The sequence below is a fragment of the Varroa destructor genome, unplaced genomic scaffold (assembly GCF_002443255.2).
Source record: "Varroa destructor unplaced genomic scaffold, Vdes_3.0 BEIS01000002.1, whole genome shotgun sequence".
Classification (NCBI taxonomy): domain Eukaryota; kingdom Metazoa; phylum Arthropoda; class Arachnida; order Mesostigmata; family Varroidae; genus Varroa; species Varroa destructor.
Genome location: NW_019211455.1, coordinates 27,110,907 through 27,132,627, shown reverse-complemented (window position 1 = coordinate 27,132,627; position 21,721 = coordinate 27,110,907). Strand labels below are relative to the sequence as shown.

The window sequence follows — 21,721 nt, the reverse complement described above, 5'->3', positions numbered from 1 at the left end:
ATATGTTGACTGATGAACAAAAAGGAGCAACACATATGAAATAAATAAGATTCCATATGAATGACCGATTTATGTAGCGAAGTTGTTTTCTCTCGTAGAGACCCGCTAGGATGTGAGGTTAGTCTAATGCCCTCACTTGTTTTAGTGTAGCAGCGTCACAGAAGTTCTAATATATCCTGCCGACGTTGTTGCACTTGCTGTACGTTTGTTTAAAAAAAAATACTCTGTTGTTTAAGAAATGCTGAGGGCCGTCGTAGAGACAACTCTGATTTAATGTTTTGCACAACAACAGTGGATTATATTTACTTTCATTAAATTAATGTGCAATTAATGCTTAACACAAGCATTTTGATTTGTTGGCTCTCTAAGTTTCTATATCAAGAACATTCAAACAAAATAGCAAGATAGTTGTGGCCAAATGCTCTCAATGTGTAAATATGAATATACAAATGCGATAACGGTCAACGGGCTATATTTTTAGCTCCACGCCTGTCGTTAAGTGCGAATCTTCTACAGTAGCCCGCTCTAGGCGTATCGCTGCATGTTCGACGCTGTCTGCTAGCCGAAAAAGTTAACGCGTCGCTATAGCTCTTTAAATGAAGTTTGCTACCCCTTAATGCACGTGTAGTGTTAGTAGAGAATTAACATGATCGATACGACTTCTTCTGCTCCAAAATTGTCCTCGCAGTGATGGATTTAATGTTGCTAAAAACGTAGAAGGTCTACACAAGCTTCTTACAGAAAATATCGTGGCACCTTTTACGCAACCAGACTTTCAAATTCGCTTAGTCGGACAATACGTGCAATATATCTTAGCTATCGGAGTTTTACTGATGGTAAACTTCACGAAACCTCATTTGAGAGAGAGGCTTTGAGCTTAGCACTCGTTCTGTTTTTAGCAAAGACCTTAATTTTGGTTTAATTACAACTCCATCAAGTCTTGCTTTTTTCCGTGTTACTGACAACCCAACTAACAGAACTCCAATGTTAAGACAATCGGTTTGTGAGCTTGCAAGGTTTGCAAGTTTTCCTCATGCTGAAAGAAGCTATGGGCGTATTTGGTAATCTTCGTGTCGTTCATCCTCTAGAACAGTACCTAAAACATAACCGTAACGCAACTGTCGAATCGATATAATCGTTATAGGGCAGCGACGTACTTTTGGCATACAGTTGAAAATTGACCTTTATCTCATCATAACTGTGTGCATTTCTCTAACTATGTACTACGGCAAAAAAGAAACGTCTTGATGTTTTTAAATGCTTTTCCATATTGCTATATATAAATACACCTATATTTTAATAAGCCAACAATCGTCTGAGTTCAGAGGAAGACTGATCTTTCTTTAGACAAATTTTGGCGGTTTACGTTGCTTTTGATAGTTTCAATATTGGCAGCGCTGTCAGTGACCTGGGTGGCAGTGGGTGCACTCGGAGAGATCGATCAAATAATGCACGTATCGTGAATCCGCCGGAAAAACCGAAAGGAGGTGTAGTGACGAAATACTTGAGACTTTCGATAGCGTAATGTTTCTCAATGTGTCTCAAGTCAATGTTTCTATAGCTCACGACAGTTATTGTTGTAAACTGTTCATGAATCAGACAATGTTTCTTACTTTCGAAGAAAGACAGTTGATGTTCAGCAATACTGCCTGCCAGGATCGTTCCATATAATGGGCAAAAATGTGGCTAAAGCAGCACTTGTCCTTTCGAAGGGCTGAAGTGATTTTTGGTTAAGAAAAAAAGTGTTTTTTTGGCAATTAAACGTATGCGATGCTATAATTACCCCACAGATGTATCTTTGTTCTCTTTAAATCTCTGAGAATGTAATTTCGTTCTGACTTGTGTTAGTCTAGATAGGACAATAATGGTAATTCAAATCTGAATTTCGTTCTAGATTGGTCAAGCCTTTTTAAATTCATTGTATTCTTTAGTGATAAACTACCCAATTTCTAATATAAACGTGTATAAAGTTGTAGACCTGTATGCGCTTAAGATATTCCTAGGAAGTACTTTTTCCAATAAATTTTAAGGCATTCTTGTGTATAGGTACCATTAATAGTACGTAAATAGGGAGTACTTCTGGTTGACGCAACCTTTTAAAAGGATGATGCTTCGTTTCACGTTCGTACTCTACGGTACCTGAGAAGGCGTGTTGTGTCTAAAACCCGCGTCACTCACTCTGAAGTTGAATCGAGCATACGCTACATATGACGATCGAATCACTTTATGAATACCTTCCTGCTGCTAAACTAAACTCTTTTAAGCACTAGCTTTGTGCACGTGCCTACCCCATTAGAAGATCCTGGCACGTTCTTTCCGCGTCAATCAATTGGTACAAACTTGGTAGCAACCATACCGTTATTACGATATTTTAACTTCGGGGTAACAATGAGCCATGGTAACATAATTATAATCTGAGCAAAGGGGCTAATGACCCTATTTTCGACACCTTATAAAAAGTCGGGCTGCCTTTTTGTTTAATCGTCGGATTACTGTCTGGAGTTGTAGTTACTAAAATGCCCCACAATTTCTGCCATATTATTTTTTTATTCATTACTTGATCGGTCGCTTTATGTTACAGCAGTTACGGCATCCATGACGACAAAATCTCTAAAACTACAAACCTGATCTATTAGTGGGGATGAGGCTGGCATCGCGAATGGAATACAACAATTTTCTTTCTGAGATCATTCAGAAGGGGTACTATGTCTTAGTTAGGTATGATTACGCAACAGTATGGCAGCATTTGGCTGTGTCACGAAGACCATCCGAGCACGACGAGTTTGCCGGTTTGAATAAGCTCGTAAATGTTGGGTGCGATATTATCAGCTAGCCATGGAAGATATCGTAGTGTTTATGACTCGCACTTACTTTGAGATATGTTCAACCTGTGATATTCTCGAACTAGACGGAATATTGGGACTTGCGTCTGCAATAATGTCACGCACGTAAAACCTTTGATTTTCTGGGTCTCTTTCATGACAAAAAGGAGTTTTTCCCAGGTAACGAAAGCTTCAAATTTAATATGCACTTGCCATTGTTGTGGAGCGTTAGTACTTTTGCTTTAAAGACTTGAGCTGATTTTACGATGTAGTTTGGGTCAGACTCTCACAGCTGCAGTCTAGAAGAAGTTTCGTATCAGCCAGTAGACCTTCTTTTACAAAAAGTTGTAATCTGATCTGGTAATGGTTGCCTACTTTACAACACGCCCGTCGTGTCTATTATTACGTTATTGACGGGGCCACACCTGTGTAGGTGATCTCATCGCGTATACACTAAGTCTCGGATTTTCATCCAACGTAGGGCTGGTACAATATCGTAGTAGTATCAGCGGCAGCGTGGCTTATCAGAAAAATTTATTTCAATCAGGTGAAAGAAAAAGCCACACATACTTTTGTTATGTATATCTGCTGATACGAACATGATTAATCATTATGTGATCATTTCGATTGTAATTCCTCTAACTGATCCGTCTCCTATTTCGATTACGCTGTTGTTGCTACCACAGCAGAAAACTCTGGAACGTCAAATCCTAGGCTTTGTCTGCTGTTCCATAAACGACGTTTTGTTAAACCTCTATTTAATAAAAGTCGAAATGTCATCTTCTAGATGATTTGGTCAATTTCAAAGCGGACACCGAAGCACTGGTGTTTACAATATATGGCTCCTATATTATATATAAAAACAAATAGAACATGAGGTAAAGTCCACTCTGCGTAAAATACTTTTACTAAAATTAATAAAATTTTTAAGTAATACCAGGAAACTTATATTCTACCCGACATGAAGGAATTACCCGACAGGAAGGAAAATCTCGTGATCTCCAAAAATTAAGCAATGAATGTGAAAACATTGCTAAACCTAGTAACGACCGACGAACAAGTTCAAACGATTACTTTAAAAGTACAGTTTCTGTAATAATAACGAAGTTACATGCTTACGTTGTGTCTATATAGCTATATATACAGTATATATAGCCTATATAGTGATACTACGTTATTTAAATTGGGCAAGGTAGGAACTTCCAAATAAAATAATACATGAACCTGTTACTGAATATAGATTAGTATTTTTGTATCATTATTGGTTCTTCGCCGTCTGTTGTAAAATAAGCAGATTGAACTGTTCAAAACCATGCCTCGCACAAGAACTAAGAAGGGTTGAAAAAATACGTTGTCTTCGAATAATGAATCTACTGCGAAGCTCAAGCAAGCAGCCGACATATTTTCTCCACTGCCAATTCGACATGTGCCTTCTATATTGGTGCTGATTATAGAAATCGTCTGCTATGAGAATTTATTTTTAGTTGACAAACCTTGATTCATTAAATCGACTGGAGGATATGTAACAATGTTAATCAACTAAAGCATTATTAATGACCGACAATATCGTCTTTCTCAACAAGAAAATGTTAGCCATAATAATAGCATTACAGTATTTGCGCAAAAACGGTAGGCCAAAAAAAAGAAGGGAGATATGTATGGAGCTAAGAAGTAGGACATAATCCGAGTGCAGCCTCTCCCGCCATTTCGCTCTCTGAAAAGCTTACTTTAACATCCTTCAGCAGCAACCGCTGGACACAGTTCTTCTAGGTTAAGGTATAGGACAAAACTAAGGTAAGTAAGGGTAGCATTATGTACTAAGTGTCAATGCAGTGAAAATTCGTTTTATATTTCAATGAGACCAAGAACCCAATTCTGAAAATGTGATCTCGTAACCTTAGTTTATTGAATTCTACAAGAAAATGAAAAGCTTTATTTTTTGTGTTTTGTGCTTGTAAGAAAACCGGAGAAAAGATCTTATTGCGATTCAGTTGAAGAGTTTTCCATTGATCAGGGCACGCAAGAACACAAGAACACCTTCAATCAAAAAGCACATTTAAGGCATGGAGGTTTCAGGCCCCTACAGGTCCATCGAGAATGCTCGCCGTGTTCGGGACACGTAGTGGTGACTGGTTTTCTTTATAGTATACTAGAGCGCCAGTATAGCCGGAAGCCTTATCGAGCTCTTTTTTTCACTTGCGGTTACTTCTCTAAATAATAATGGCCTTTTCTTGGTATAAAAAAAAGATTCTCACATTTAGGGTTGTAAACATTGTGTACGTCTAACAACTTTGAAATACCCTGTCAAAGGAATCCCATCAAAGAACCACCAAATTATATCAATTTAATATAGTGCGCATGCTCAAATACTGCTCTTTTTGAATAGATTCGAACTGTTATAGATGTGCGGATATTTAGCAGTGAAAAAGAAATTTTAGCTTGTTGATTGTACTAATTTATTATACTACCGCGCTGTCCACCTTATCCTTTGCTTACTGGACATTTGCGGCTACTTACGGTGTTTTGGGGAATAATGCTTACGTTGTTATTCCTTGTTCTATTCAGATATTGCGGAGCAAACCAATGTAATAATACAATATAAGATGAATAAATATTGGATACGACGACGCTTAGTATACGTCGTAGTACGTATAGCGTCGGTGTAATGGCCAGTTAGCCGTTACACAGAACTGTGACGTGATTAGTAAGATCAATTCAGGCCGTCAGTGTTATGCAACATTGACAACGTTTAGTTTGTTTAGTATGTACTATCGCCTACAGCTGTTTCATACTGACTCACTCGGCATAGCAGAATTCACCGTAAGCACGTAGTGTACCCCTGCCTGGTTTCCCAACTTATTAGAAACCTATTGTATAAAACTTTGATATGCTGCTGCTGAATTGATGGTTTTTAACGATCCGGTTGCTGTATACTGCCAGGTACGTCGCACAGTAACCCTGTTGGGCTTCTTTTTCCTTGACATCGGCGCTTAGTGCACGCCCTTACGCAAGCGAGCTTGCGCTACGCAGGCCATGACTCATGAGGTCAATCCGGTGATACCAATCCTCGTTAAAAACAAAACAATTAGGAAATTGATAAATGCGACATTGATCGTATACATAACTACGTATGGGTTGTTACGTCGCCGATTTAATGATACTAATTAATTCGTGTCTAAATTTCCTCATAACATCAACGGGTCGCTTAAGCACTGTGAAGCTAAAAACTTAACACATGATTTGCATACCCATAAACCTCAAACAAGACCAGTCACTAGTTTAAAAGCAGTTAACACCATTTGTCGTATTCAACGTTGTCGTTTAAATGGCGGCGTCACTATTGCGATTGGAATTTATACAACTGGCGCATAATACACATGCTATTATTACTGTTACTATGCCATACTCAGGCCAACCCCAGCAGAGTGGTCACACCCACTATACTCATATCGAATCTCGATGGCTTCATCAAACAATTCATTTGTGAAAGGGGCAATCCACTCTTGTATTTCCACTACCACAATAGACGAGGATCACTTGCTTGCTATTTTCTTTGTTCTCACTGTTATGCCGTAGCATTATTTGTAAAATCACCTGCTATACTAAGGATACACCTCCTCTCCTGTTCCGATATTGTATCATGTATGGTATCCGCATCCAGGCATATCCCGACAGACTGTTGTATATTTAATATAGAGTGGCGTCAACTGGGACTCTGTATCTAGCCAAATCGTAAATTCCCGACAAAAGCGTGCGCTTGAAAGGCAGTCTTCGCCATTTCTGTTGACTGCCCCGGTGCCCTATCCAGCGCGATAAGTGTGGCCGTTTCGCGGGTGGCAAGTAAGAGGGAAAATTGCAATTTTCTCTTTATTATTATTTTCGCGCACCGTGAAACCCATTGATAGCCTAGTCTTGTGGCCACAACCAAGTCTGGGTCTGCTTTCCATTTTAGCGATGCGTGTCGCCAACGAGAGAAACACTATTACTAGCTGAAGCACAATCTGAAACGTCCATATATTGCAAAGTAGCGCTGCTCAGCTAATGGCCAGGGGTGTTCTTTCTAACATCCTGCCGCTTCCGTACGTTTATGATGAATAATATAGAAATAAGTATTAAGATAGATGTGACATATACGTGAAGTTTTCGTATGATTATGGGTATCTGAGCGAGTCTCTACGTAGATGCTTATTACGCGCAAACTTGTCTTCTTAAATCTGAGGCCACATGGCAATGAGGAAATTGTAAAAATGGTGATTATCTAATCCGCTCAGACGGTGCCATGTTTTTTATGCTCACTTTCACTTTAACGCGATATACGCGAATAAAATTAGCCTTCAGTTCAACACTCGGCGATGTTTCCGGCTGTTGATCAAACTAGATCTACCTGATCCGGTATCTATCTTGTTGCAGTTTCGACAAATTTGTATCATGTATAAAATACCATTTTGTTCCTCGCCCTAAATAACGTGACTCTGCTCACAACAGTACGATGAAAACAAATAAAATAAAATCGAAGAAATGCACAGAATACCCTGTATGGCTGCCTGTGCACATTGCACCGCACCCTAACACTGCACACTTTGTTAGTAAAGCCAATGGTACAGAAATTTGAAACACAAACAGATACGTACAAGCAAATAAATACAGATACACGAAGCTGACAAGCCATTTAGATGCAAACAATATCTATATGTGTGCATCGGTAGAAGATCTGGCTCGTCCATGCCGTCCTCCTAGTTGTCTGCTACTGTCTATAACGATCGATGCTGCTGTCAAGCTCACGAGTCTTCTATTGTTAAAACGGGAAACTAACAAAATCGTAGTGTCACAATAGTTGCCACATGGCATATGGACACTGGGGCTGTGGAAACGCGACGGATTGTATTCTGAGCACTGTGTGTCATTATTCAACACTTACGGGTTAACAATGAGCCGTCCCAGAACTTCGGTAGTTCGTGTTTAAAAGATCGTGTTCTTTTCGCCGAGGCACCACACAGTACTAAACTGCTGTACTAATTAAATCCAGTCCAGATCGTCGTCCCCGATGATGTCGAATTGCAGCAGGTTTTGCTCTTTTTGCAACTTTAATCCGGGCAGCGGTTGACCTTCGAACGTCTTCAGATTACGCCAGCGTTGTCTATTATTGTGTCATCATAAAAAACGTGCAGTTATGATTACATATATTGACAATATACACTTACCTATCTATAGTTCTTGATAAAGCTTTAGTGAAAGCATTGAACTTGGATCCCGCACCCTTACTAGGGACATAAAACCTTTTTAATAACTGTAGTAATAGGACCATTAAGAGTTGGTAAACATGGATTACTCAGCCAAAAAATAGATGAAAAAATCTAAAAGTTTTTCCCATATCTAATTGAGGACAAACTGCACGACTACGAGGTTTGGTAGCAACGTACGGGCACGATTCTGGATGGATTGCGATCCGCAATATATTCATTCCTTTGTCATTTTGCTAATAGCAAAATATGCTTGGATGACTTTATTAAATTGGACTGACCCTGTGATTTTGAAGAAATCAAGTACGCTCTAAAAGTTTACTTGAGATTCCCATTGCTAGTGCATAATCACCAAATTATTCGATAGCAGATAAACAGTAGATTGAGAAAATCGTTGCTTGAATTGAACCATACTGCAAAGAGTATATAAAAGATAAGTAGTTTAACCCAGCGCCGAGTATAGTACCTGGGTTTTTAGACCCGTAATTTAGATTAAAAGTAGGCACATTTTAAATCATGTTGTACTTTACCGTAATTATATACTAATAGCAATTGAGCAGACCTGAGCAAAAGGTGAACCGAATCGTCCTATCAAGTTCTCTGATTAACAATGAAGGCTACATATAGCAAAGTGTTTTTATGCATAAATTGGGTTCGCCTCTTTGTCAACACTTGAATACGCGTAAAACTAGGTTCAGCTTCAAGCTTCATCCAATTGACACATTTTACAGAGTTGGATATCGAACATGCCAACGTAGCAATTCCGGCGGACGTAATGCTGCGTAACTTTACAAGCATCTATATTTTTCAGTGTCGTGGAGGGTTCGGCTTAGTAAAGCCAGGCGCGAAACGGGCTGGTACCCAACGGGGCGACACAGTCACACATAGCTAATCACATGCCCATCCTATCAACTTGCTGATACGACTAGATAGATATATTCTCTGAACGCCGTATTCCGATAACGGATAGTTGGCACGGACGTGCGCTCCGGCAAGTCGCAGTCGAAGCCTACGAACACCAAATTTTTTCGGCATGTATTCGAGGCATGTGTAAATCCGCGGTTGCTAAAAACCCTTTAAAAGGATAGCTTTGTTCGACGCCGTATACGAGAAAACAATGAAGAGTAGTCCCTCTTCATTTGTTGTGTCAAGCTAGGTGTCGTACTGTTCGTTTCACTAAGGATTTACACAACGGCCGCTTAACTACTGATTAAGCGGGGCCGCATCTGCTCATTGCTTGTAAACAGGTAGCAGTGTTTATAAAGCAAGTGTAGTAACAGTCGCCGTGATAGCTTGGTGGGTAACGTATTTGCTTGCTAATATTAGGGACACGTTATGGTAGGGGTTTAAACCCACACACAGAGAGACTTCGTTTTGTGCTGGGGGCAGCCCCATGGAATGCCTGCCGGCGGTACCAAACGTAAAACCCGAAACATACAGAAGCATAGAAATTAAAATAGAGGCAAATATGTATTTAGTGCTTCAGAATTATGGAGATCTTGAACATTAGATAACGGTGGGAAAAATTTTGGCTGCTAGTTCGCATGGTACTGTTAAATACGATGAAAATAGAAGAACACAGAAAATAGAAGTTTCTTAATTTTGTCCATCATGCCGAATTCATGTTGAAAGAATACACACTATTTTCGAAAAACAGAAAAAGTACTGCTCGTAACTCATGGGTAACTTTGCTGGCATAGGGCGTGCAATATGCAATTTCCTTTCTACAGAAATATCTAACGACGGAAATATTCTGTCTTGTTTGTCTTCAAATAGAAAAACTGTAGTAACAAATGGTTATTATAAATTAGCTTTAGGTATATAAAGGAAATTTTCCCTTTCTTCACTATAATTAACGGCTTTTCAATATTTTTTTTTTTAAATACAAACGTAAAACGAAAATGAACGGACAACGATTTTTAATTTCAAAATTATTAAGAGGTACAAGTTATGCACTCGCTTTGAAAAATGCAGATTACAAGCCAATAGGCTTATTGTAATTATCAAGCGTAATTAAAGTAGAATGTTCAATATAGTTTGATAAATGTGTAGGTCCCTTAGTTTCTACAAATAAAATGAGTGTTTTGAATTTTATATCGAGCACTGGCGTTTGGATTACTTAAAGCGGCCGGTTTTCACCATGAAGTGAAATGTGCCCGCGCCCGATTCCTACACTAAAATAAATTGTTGGTCATTCACCGACTCTCAACCTGGGGTGTCTCATAGCTTTCCACGCTTAAGTTCTCTAGACATTATTACTAAAGCCGTAGGATGTGATCTTCCGCCAATATTGGCATAGAGAGATATTTTTTCCCTCGTAAGAAACATCTTTCCCTTCTAAGGCTTTTAACGATCTGATGTTTCAGGTCATCCCTGCTGTGAGCTTTCTTGTGAAAAAGTTCTCTAAAAAAACGTTTCATGCGAATGTCCAGATTCAAACACCCAATTTATGATTATCTGGCTTATGGTGCCAGCCCCGCTATCGCTTCATGTAGTGATAAGGTCCGAGTTCGCCGGAACTCCGTTTCGAGTCCAGACCACCTTAGGTGTTCCTGCCCTTACGTAGGAACACCTAAGGTGGTCTGCGTTATTGCTGCACAGCCGTGGTAACTAACTTCTATGGTATACGCCACAGAATCCATAGGCAATGAGAGATTATGTTCAACATAACGTTAGATTGACTAGGTTCGTAAGGACGACTTTCATCATACGTCGACATCTGTTTGCACTCAACCCCACGAAACAATTTAGATACTGCTAACGGATAGAAGCCGAATAAGCTCGGAGGGATCGGTGTGATAGCTAGGTCTCTAGAGCGGTACAGTATTATATGTAGTCTCAATGTCAGTATGTTTTACTTTTAATTTGCAAATGCGGAAAGTCGTTTCGTGTCTTACGGTAGCTTTCATTTGCGCGTTTGATTTTTTTTACGTTTGAACTTGATGCGGCGTTTTCAGTCGTTTCCAGCTTTTTTTTTTGTTATGTAATCATTCTTACAGCACCTATCTTATTTTACAGATCATCTTTCCCGTAAAACGTTTGGCGATAGTCGAAATCTCTGCTTGTCGTTTATTACTATATATATACATAGGGTGGTGCGTTCAAATTCGGGCAGGGAAGGCATCCGTGTATCGGCTGTCCTGGCAATAGCGCGTCATTTTAGAAACTTGAGTGGAGATTAACTACTATACAACGTTTTCACGCGGGACAAGCTCCCAACATCAACGGTCTAGGCTAGTGCTAGCTTTCGCGCGGCTTCCGAAACGGAAATCAGAGAAAAATTTTCGTAGAGCAAACTTGAAGGTCCTTGACAGAATTTAGATTTGCAGGGATCAAAAATCCATTAAAGTGGCTTAAAAGCCATTCTTGGCAGGTTTAAATTTTTCGTATGGAATTAATAGCCATTTTGAAGAGCAAAATATCGATTTTCTTGATCAACTGATTAGGTCGTTCGGAGTAGTTCCAATTTAGATCATTTTGCATTTTTTGACCATTCCGCGTTCTATTTGCTTCCACTTTTAGAATATTCGATCTACTGTCATTTGACAATGCTGGTATTTTTCTGTATGCGGAGTGTTCAAGGAGCGCTTCAACGCGTTATGTATATTGCTTGAAGTTATTATCGAAAAGTTATTTGTGGACTAACGACGGAACATTTTATACAATAAAGCTAAGCTCGGCTATATAAGAAACACTGAAAATATGCCGAAATCTATACCATACATACATTTATATACATATATTGTTATAGATCGCATTTATTGAAACAACGTACGTGTGAGATATTTTTTCACTATTTTACGTTGTACGCAGGTTAAAGTAATAAAAATTAAAAATAAAACGTATATTAAGCGAAAGCTGCTTGCGGAACCTGATGATAATCGGGCCCATCGTATTGAATCCAACGGAAAATATCAGTTCATAGTCTACAAAAATTACACATTTCGTGGGCATAGTGCTTTATTTAAATGTTTTTTTTTATAACGTCATTACTAATGTTTTAGCTCCTGGATACGACTAGTAGTACACGTAGGTCTATATTCAAAGAAACAAAATCATTCTGTGTCCTTCGGTAAAATGGCAGAAATAGGATATATTGCATTCAAGAAGCATCCTGAATGCAGTCATCACATATAGATAATGCTATAAGATGAACCCTTAAATGCAGAAAGCCTGCACGAAATGTAGGTGCTGACAAAGTACACTCTCACAATCACGAACATCTGACAAAACCTACTTTAGCCGGAGTATATCTTTGGAAAGCACATTCAGCTAAACCTGAGTAGGTCTTCAGTCAAAAGAACTTTAAAGATCCAAATGGGATATTTGACGACAAGTCGTACGGAGAGATTAGCAGCGACTCATGTGAGATTTCTGTCAAAATAAGTTATTAAAAAACCCGCATTAATATAGGAAAGACAAATCATGGAAGAAAACGTATACTACGCACAACGTATCGAATGATGCTAGGCCCTCATACAATTTTACCCCGAAATGTCATATAAGCTCATGTCCTATGTTTTAGACCTTAGTTCAATTTACTTCATTTTAAAAGCGAAGATCCTAAGAGGCGATACTAAGCAATCTGTATGTTCAGATGAATCGGTTTTTAAAGACTATCAGGTAACAATCGTAGAACTCTTCAATTTAACAAATGCGTGAAAAAGAATTGGTCTGAAAAAGTCAAATGTCTTTAAAATTCTTTTTTTTTTGGCAACTTGTGACAATATCGCTAATAAAATAATGTCCAAATGCGACCTCAAAAGTGCTAAGCTCTAAGCTCGAATGCTGGTTATAAAATTTTGAAGTTAGCTCTTTCTGGTCGCTTGCAATGAAGTGGAGCACCAGGTGTCGCCATCACGTGACGCTTTGAAGGTTTGTGCAATCCATCCTGCAATAACATACGCGTTTGTCACTTTCTGAAGCTCTACAGAGGCCAATTTAAATTCATTTTTTAGGTCTGCTATACGTTACATAAATTATGACAAATATGTGGTAAAACTGTCTGTCTGTGGTTCCGCTGGCTGTCCATCTTAGTGATCTGTTATAGCTCCATTTCAGATCATACAGTTAAATAACCAGCTGTCAATCATTTTATAAACATCAATACAGATCAGCATGGACTGGATTGCTTCTTGTCGACCAAACAAGTGACGGTGTGCAACATGGAGCAGCGGTTTGACAGCGCCTAGGGGCTTCGACAATAGTGACATGTTATGGTCAAACTGCCCCAAACCTTTCGCGCTAGCAGTAATTATGTTCATCCGCTTTGTGTCCACACTCGTATCTATCTCTTGATGCTTCAACATGGCTTTTTAGCGTTGCTGTTATTGTGTTTTTGCTCGGCGTGCGTTATAGCCCTCTCGTCGATGCGTATACCGTCCTTCGCAGATGACGGCTGTCGCTGCGCCAGGCTGCAGCTGCCCGATTTCGCTTAAATAGCGGCTCTACGCTGCTTAAAATTAGGATCGCGGTAGCACAGGGAAGCATTACATCAAAACATCATCGAAGTCGACATGCAAGCTTCACAGGTACTGCAGTACGAAGTGTAGCATTTAGTACGAGATATTGCTGTTGAAAAAGAACGCTTTACTAAGTGCCGAAGTCAAATTAGCTGCAGGATCGAGGGATTTACAATCAGTATGATCAGGTACAACCTATTCACGCATTGGATGCTTTTGCTAGACGTCGAAAGTCTGCTTCTGATGACATCTGTTCTGCAGTGTGGTGTGACGAGTTGTTGATTACGTAGCTAATAAGTTGTTTATATATTCTTCGACAAATAAACGTTGGCAGATTAGGTTTGGGGAACGAACAAAAACACCGTTAGGTATCGCTATGCCTCTTAACACATGTAGAATTATTTTGTGTTTTTTTTTTGACGTGTTTTATAAAAGCTCCATCGTATTGGCATTGTATCAGACTAAATTCTAGCAATTTTCAATCGAGCGTTTGCTATTGTTGCAGTTTCTCCCATACTCGCTAATCAACATACTACTCAGACGAAACAGAAGAAAAGTCTGAACTAATATATGAAGGGCCAATTCATGTTAGCGTTTTTAACATCGAGTTGATCATCTATATAGAATTGGTGCGATTTATGCGCATTAGAAGAAACGCTAACAAGCGTATTCCGATTTCATAGCTTTATTGTACCTGAGAACTAAGCAGAGAAAACCTCGGTAGGCGCTGTTGCACCTAAATAAAACCGGTTCGACTAGGTACATCGCGAAATACAACGAAAAACTGTTTGAGAACAAAAACGGTAATTACCCTGTGAACAATCCCACAGCACTAAATGGTGACGGTTAAAGTAGCAGTCTTTCTGTACCGGCCTGTCTAAGCTACCTCTGTTCCCGGTCAGAGCAAATACGACAGACACGTTCACCGATTTCTTTTTGTGCAGGTGCTCATCGCTGGCGGCTTATTTGCATGTGGGGCAATGATCGCACCAGCGTTCGGCGAGGATGGCTGGAATCGCGGAAAACTCATCCCATCGGCGACTTACACAATCGGAAACCACATCAAAATTTCTCATAACGGACTGACGATTGGGCTGCCTAGATTCGGTATGGAACAAAAGCTGTTTCAATAAGTATAATTTTTGCTATTCGTAGACCTCAAAAATCATCCAGTCCAAGTCAGCTCTGTATAATTAGTCATTGACTTTCCCTTGTGATTTAGCTTTTAATTTCCTTGAGATAATTTCCTGTCGTACGTAGACGCGCTGAGCCATATCTTGTTCGGGAAAGCTGACTTGGCTTAACCCTTAATACCGCAATCCTGAAATAATTTTATCTTGGGAAAGGTGTGTAAGTTAAATACATATGTGTCTAAGCATAGTCCTGTACATCGAGATCTACGTAAGGGTTTATTCCTACGAAAATAATAAGCGTGTTCCGCGATACTGTTTCATAATCCAGGCCTGTTTAATCGTCACGGCCATAAACATGAAAAGGTCATCGTAAACAACCACCATCACTATGTCGTCCCATGGCCAGTCCATGACCCTTGGTGGTGAAGGGCAACCACCTACTGAGACAGCCTTTGTCACGTTACAAGGGTGCTCCTAAAGCTGCCGCTAAACGATACGTCTGCTTGTCCCATGGCTGAATGCGAGGGTCGATCATAGACAAGATAAGGTGTTGTGTTTAAAACACATATACGAAAAAAAAGCGACGAAAAACGTAAGCGAGAGGGAAACTACGATAACGCACTATGGACATTGTAATTAAGTTATCTACTTATCTAGGTTCAATCATTTGTACACATGAAACGGAGCTTTGCCTCCTCGCCTCCTGTAGCAGCGCAATAAGCTCTCTGCTCAGTTCTGTATATTTATTGTAGGTGTTTCGGTTTCTAAGATGAATTTATCTCTCATCTATTGTAATAAACGGTATTTTACTGTTTGTACATCTGTGCATTTTCTCTAAATTATATCTTATACACGATCAGCAAGTTTAGATTGACATTATTAGCCGTTAACGACTACGTTCAAAAGTTTTAGCTGTTTCGAAGGAAAAGAAGTAAGGATTTTTACCTCCAGATGCTTGAAAGTTGAACTTATAATGTCCAGTGTAAAGTACAAACAGAAAATGTTCCTGTACGTTAACATGTATCATGTAATACATGCTGCAATATTGTTCCGTTAAGGAGCATTCATGCATTATCCATGCCTTTTTTTTTTGGATCCAAACGTGTTTCTAGTCAGGATGTAAATTGCTACATTCACTACTCTCTTGGTGGTAATATGTTTGAACTATTATAGAAGTGGTCGGCGCATAATTTCTATACAGGTTGATTTCAACACATTGATTGATAGAAAACAGCTAGCAGAGGAATGAGCTCTACGATTTATAGAAGGCTCGTTGCATTGAAACTGTCAGTATAGCTAAGAACTGCTGTTTACGGTGTTTCGTCCGTTAGATTATATTACCAGCAAGTTTCTTGTTTACTTGGATTACTGATCCTGAATATAGCAATGGTAACATTGACATAGGACGTAACATGCTTATGAGCTCTCCAGTCATCCTTCGATGCTGAATAAACTGAGATGTCTAAGCGTCTCGAGCATTCGTTTATAGATGCAGAAAACATGGGACACATCAACGATTATCGAGCAAGACACAAACAAACAATAGATTCGAAATAATAAATGTAAACGTTTGATCGACTATGATATAGTAACCCTTCCCAGCTATAGATACATTGTTTGCTAGTTATACTGAATTGGTCAGCTTGTAATTTGTGTCTAGACTCTTTCTAGCTAGCTAACATGTACTCAAGGATAAACAATTTGACCAATTGAAATTCTTACGTACCCGTGATAATTATTTGCTCGATAGGATGATGATCATTACGAGTATCACGACTGTGAGAGCAACGTAGAGGAAAATCCGAAACTTTCTCCTTCGAGCGGACGACCGATTCGTTCGAGCCTACGGCGTTACGAAAAGACAAAAGTTCACAAAGAGTAACCGATGAAAAAATCGTCGGCAAAGGGATTCGTCTCTGACTCTACCGAGTCGAAAAACAATTGGACGTAGAACCTTGACGACACGAGGGCAAATCTCCAAGCTGTGCAGGAGACGTATTTGTTCCATACTAAGTACACGTAAGAAAATATTGATTAATAATTAGTTACATGTTGCGTATACCTGTAATACAATTTGATAAAAGAATTGCGGGTAAAAATAACACAAAGCAAATCTATACAGTTTTGCACTACACCTTGACAAGTTCATCTCCGCCATCGTCGACGAACACGACCGCGTCCTCAACGTTCTCCGCAATTCGACTGACGGCCTGTCGCGAAAAATCGAAAACATCTCAGACACAGCGTTAATGTCGCGCATGCCTCGTACCGAATCGTACGTTCTTTAACGTTAAATTTAAAGGATACGATAAACAACATCGTCGTTGTATGACTGCTAGAAAAAATCCAATCGGAACCAGCCTTTCATTGGGCATATGAACGGACGCAAGCAAACGTAATTTAGCATACATTCTTTTTTGTTTGGTGATCCAAAGCTCGACATCGATTAGAACTCTACGAATGCATCCAGTCGCAAGCAGATTATTATAATTCGGTATAAGCAGAACCCACGAGTGTACAGACCTTGCCCTGTGTTTCAACAAAGACAGCAACTTCAGTGAATAATTCGGTAATATAACGAACGGATTCCTCCAGGTTCTCAATATCCTTTTGCCGATTTCGCATCTCATCGAGAACGAAGCGCGCTTCGTCAATCTTAAGTTGTGAGGCCGCTCCGATAAATAAGTCGTTCTGGTACAGGTATAAAAAGATGAACATAGGACAGGATTACGAAACGTATATACGTTGGGATACAAATTCATTTAGGCCTGCATTTACTTTGTTTCAACTAAGAAATCGTTAATCAGGATATATTAAGTCGTTTCATAGCTAAACTGTGAGCCCACCTCAGTCCCTGGCCTAAACCCGCAAAGAGGAAGGTTACATCGTAAGGGGTTAGCTCCAATGGGAAATACTATATGCTATTTATTTTTCCATTGCTTATTGGCTATCTTGTTGCATCAGTAAGATGCGGACCCATGATACCTGCGTTCCTAATTGACAGAAAGAAGCTAAACATAACAGTATGCGTGATCTACCACAGCCATATTAATTTAGCCTACACAGGGCAAAGCTTCCTGGTTTCATTTTCAACCATATGCGTCATTCGCTAAACAAGCGTCTTATTGCTGCACCATCTCCGAGGCCCTGTATTTCCGTCAGCTGAGTTTTCGGGCCCATTTTATTGACGACAGACATTTTTGTTTAAAAGCTTTTGTATTATGGACTCGGCATTTTAATATATGAAAAGAGAAAAAAAACCCTTCATCACGCATGCAACCGAGATTCAACACGAAATCAAAATTATTACAATATGTCGACCCTGCATTCTGACACAAAAGTCAAATTTTACTTCTACGCGAACAGAAAAAATAATTTATCCCTTCCTATTCGTAATATTTGTGGCAGGCATGTGACACTAATTAATTAGCGATATCTAACGTTTTTTTCTACAAATAAAAAAAGTTGAGCTTTAGGTCAAGCAAATGTTCCTTTTGGAGCTTCTATTGCATACAACAATGTAATCTTTCTTTACGAAGATCGCTTGGGCGGTCGCTAATAGCTATAAGTAGAACCAGTGCCGTTGCAAACCACAATCATTCTACTATGGCCTATGTGTTATTCAGTAGAGAATATACCATCGACGAGGTATAAAGTGCAGATACAATAATAAGTTTTTAAACAAAAAAAACACATAGAAGGTTAATTATAATATATTATTACTATATATATATATATATATAATTACTATAATGTCGATAGGAGGAATACAACACTTTTTCGCCAAAGACCCTTTCAGGTTCTATAACCTACTGACTTGAAAACATCTGAACTAACATAACTTTGACAAAGGCAACTTGAATACTAAATTAATTGCCAGATGCAAAAAAAACAAAGGCATTGTGCAATCGTAAGTGTCTGCCCTACCCTTGCCAACATTTTTTCGACTTCGTCGTCAGTAGACGCGTGGCCCATAATCTTTAGCTGTCTGTGAATACGTTGTTTACATTTGTCATGATAAGCCATCTGTTCCGAATTGAAATCTCTGGCGAGATCCCCGAATCTCTGTGATATAGCCTGATACTGGCACCATCGCATACGACCCCTCGCCGAACCATCATTTGAGCTAACTGAACCTAGGACAATCAATTTTTTTCGTTAAAAGTTAGCGAAAATATCATGCATTAGCAGATTCTATGTACCAATATTTTGCTTGAAACAAGTTTTGCTTATAGAACAAAAATAGACTCATGGAAAAGCTAATATAACTTAAAACATATAAGCTTTTTTTTTTTACTCCGGCATGGTTCGCCTTACCCCTAATTTGTTGGAGTAATCCTCGAACACTTGCCGCGGTCTGTCGAAAATCCTGAATAATAGGGTTTATCCCGTCACTTTTTTTGTCAATGGAGGTGAAAGCGTCTGCGTGCGCCATGGCCAGCTTTTTTATGAGACCCTACAACGACATCGTCATGCGCGAATTAATGTAAAATCAAAGGAAACCTACGTGATACGGTATCCCCTTAGGATGCGTTTTTATAGAAGAGGAAAAATCATTCAGCAGAATTACAGCTTTATTTATTCAATGCTTTAGAATGCTACCTATATACTTTTCCAACCGGGACAGACAATTCTACCTCGGCTGCTTTGCGCATTAGGAAATAACAAGGAAACAAATTTTCTACTTTTTGTTAATCTTTCCGAGAACACTCTGGAACAACATCCTGCTAATTTAGCTGGTCAAAAAATAGGAGCTAAGCAAATGAAAATTCCTAATGCTTAGATACGCGTGGGCTGCATATACCTGCATCCGGGTGAGGTCCTCATGGGCCTGGCTAAAGACCATCATTGGCGAGAATTCGGTGGCGAAGATTACGGCTTGCAGCTCTGGTAACCGATCTTGCGGCATGGTTATAATATATAGTATTGAGGACGACTATATACGGAGACACTGTGCGAAATATCCGTATACTGCACTCCGACACACACAGACTATTGAACCTTCAAGAATCTTATCAGCCTGTTTCAATATTAACCAAGTAGAACACGTTTTCGAGTAAAAATTCGTCTGCTAGTAAAGATTTCCAGTTCTATAGCGCGTTTAGTGCGAACAAGACGAGACTGTCATCACGGCTTGATGGCCGTCAAAAGGTCAAATGCACGGAGCTCCTCGCCTCCAACAATTATAAGATACTGCTCAAACCGAGCGCAGCCGATGGCCGTTATTTATGATTAGAAACGATACGACTATAGTACATAAGCGCGGATAGATTATTAAGAGGAATGTAAATTAAACGGGCGTAAAATCATTGATACCTTACCTAGATAAAGAATTACCATGCATGTAATTATGTTAGCTCGCATCTTTCTTTCTTAGGACATTCCGCTATCGGACAGTGAAACACACACATGTTGACTTCTGATGAGGCTTCTTTTGATCGAATGCTAACATTGATAAGGAACGGTAGCCGGGTTTTTGTGCGTCACTGTGTCGTACGTTTCCAACAAAATCAGAGCTAACATATTCTGCCCAGGAAAATACGCTATGTAATGCTTTTATAGTTCGAAGTGTATAGTTACATAGCCAACCACATTAGTCCGGTAGAATAATGGCTAGGATGATACCAAGATTGAGTACTGAACTCTTGTTACGTCAATATGCAATTAAACTATCAAGCCTAGGTGGGTTCCGCTCCCTCGAGCCTCTACTGCTATAAAATTAGAGTCCCACCGGCTTACCAATCACCCGTCTTTACAGTGTGTGGCATTTACGCATTCCCTTTCCCGTTCGGCTGCCGTTGGGAGCTGGCTGCCTGCCTGCACTAAGTATGTCTAGTCCTTATATATATAGATATATAAATATCTATACGTATAGCTACGATCGCTACATAATATGTGCTGTTTTCAGCCTGCACTGCTTACTCATGCTAGGCTGTTAAGCTTGATAAAACTGTAGGTCAACATACTTCGATGAATATTGTGATACTTCCTAGTTTATCACGCCTGTGTTTACAATATGCTTAGAACTACGGCTGCAATTTACCTTGGCCAGCCAAGAGATGTTCATTGAGTCAATTGATCCGTAAGTCTTCGACAAGTGTATATTATTTTATTTATTAGAACTGCCGAAAATGCACAACTATTCATGCAGGCATAAGGTATAAACATGCCATTTCGTTCCGGCCGTCATGCGAAAATCTGCGAACGGTTTACCTAAAAAGGGCAGGAGATGTGGGACTTGGTCAAGGAGAAAAACCTGGGCAATTAAGATTATTAATTATTACCTCAAGATAAGCACGGCCAAACCTAAACTAAACTACTCCACCTTTTGTGGCAGAAAACGTAATGCAGCTTAGAAAGGTGTCACCGGTCCGGCAAGACGAAAGAAATACGGGTAAGAGTGACCCGGCAAGCACCCCCCTAATTAGCACGGACCGAGCTCTTAATAAAGAGAACTGCAAAAAGAATTGCTCCAATTGTGTAGATATTCAAATAGCCCGCGTTTTCTTTGAATAATTGGAAATTAGAAACCGATCTTGACTACAACTTCTTCACTAAACACGACTAAAACCGTTAAGAGACATCGAATTGAAGCCGTTGGAAAGGTGCTCCATCCGATAGATTAGACGTAGACACAAGCAAGCCTCTTTAATACTGTAACACTTTTCAAGATCGCAACTCAAGATGAGTAAATAGAGGACTATACTGAATGCTGCACGTAACATCGTGCGCCAACTCGAAACACCAGCTATCAGTGAGCGACTAATAAAGCGGCTGAAAGGTCGGCGGAACAGGATTAAGGCAACAGGCACACAAATGACGCGTTTTCGTTGGCGGCCTATAGAAATGTCCAGAGATGGAAGTATAGTCCTGATAGCCGCAAGCCTCACACGGCGAAAAAGCTGTACGGGAAAGAGAACCAACAGAAAGTGATGTTTAATCAAGTTCTTTATCTATCAGTACAGATACGGCTCTTAATAAGTGTATAATATTTGTATCCTAACCCATTGTTTGTATTAATCAATTACCCTATCCAGTGACTTATTATAAAAGAAAATTTACCC

At 39.5% G+C, this 21,721-nt stretch overlaps 1 protein-coding gene and 1 long non-coding RNA gene across 7 annotated transcripts; one reads left to right on the top strand and one right to left on the bottom strand.

Annotated features, from left to right (window-relative positions):
- Positions 1-7,752: 7,752 nt before the first annotated feature.
- LOC111244724 (syntaxin-2-like) lies at positions 7,753-20,352 on the bottom strand. Of its 6 annotated transcripts, none has more exons than XM_086981292.1 (8): positions 19,979-20,348; positions 19,462-19,677; positions 18,975-19,113; positions 18,585-18,793; positions 17,181-17,348; positions 16,793-16,867; positions 16,384-16,500; positions 7,753-7,959 (listed from the first exon to the last, which is right to left on the bottom strand). In XM_086981292.1, the coding sequence occupies exons 2-7, from the start codon at positions 19,564-19,566 to the stop codon at positions 16,393-16,395; spliced, it is 804 nt and encodes a 267-aa protein (XP_086837418.1). In that variant the 5' UTR covers positions 19,567-19,677; positions 19,979-20,348; the 3' UTR covers positions 7,753-7,959; positions 16,384-16,392. The 6 variants fall into 6 exon arrangements, 3 of the variants coding, with proteins under 3 accessions (XP_086837418.1, XP_022647818.1, XP_086837419.1); XR_015322081.1 differs by lacking the exon at positions 7,753-7,959 and adding an exon at positions 12,005-12,953 and having other exon boundaries at positions 16,384-16,666; positions 16,791-16,867; positions 19,979-20,352; XR_015322082.1 differs by lacking the exon at positions 7,753-7,959 and adding an exon at positions 12,005-12,953 and having other exon boundaries at positions 16,384-16,666; positions 16,791-16,867; positions 19,995-20,352.
- Positions 13,426-15,475, top strand: LOC111244725 (uncharacterized). The gene is made up of 3 exons (XR_002671032.2): positions 13,426-13,593; positions 14,469-14,631; positions 14,986-15,475. It is a non-coding gene; the product is annotated as an uncharacterized LOC111244725 (long non-coding RNA).
- Positions 20,353-21,721: the final 1,369 nt, after the last annotated feature.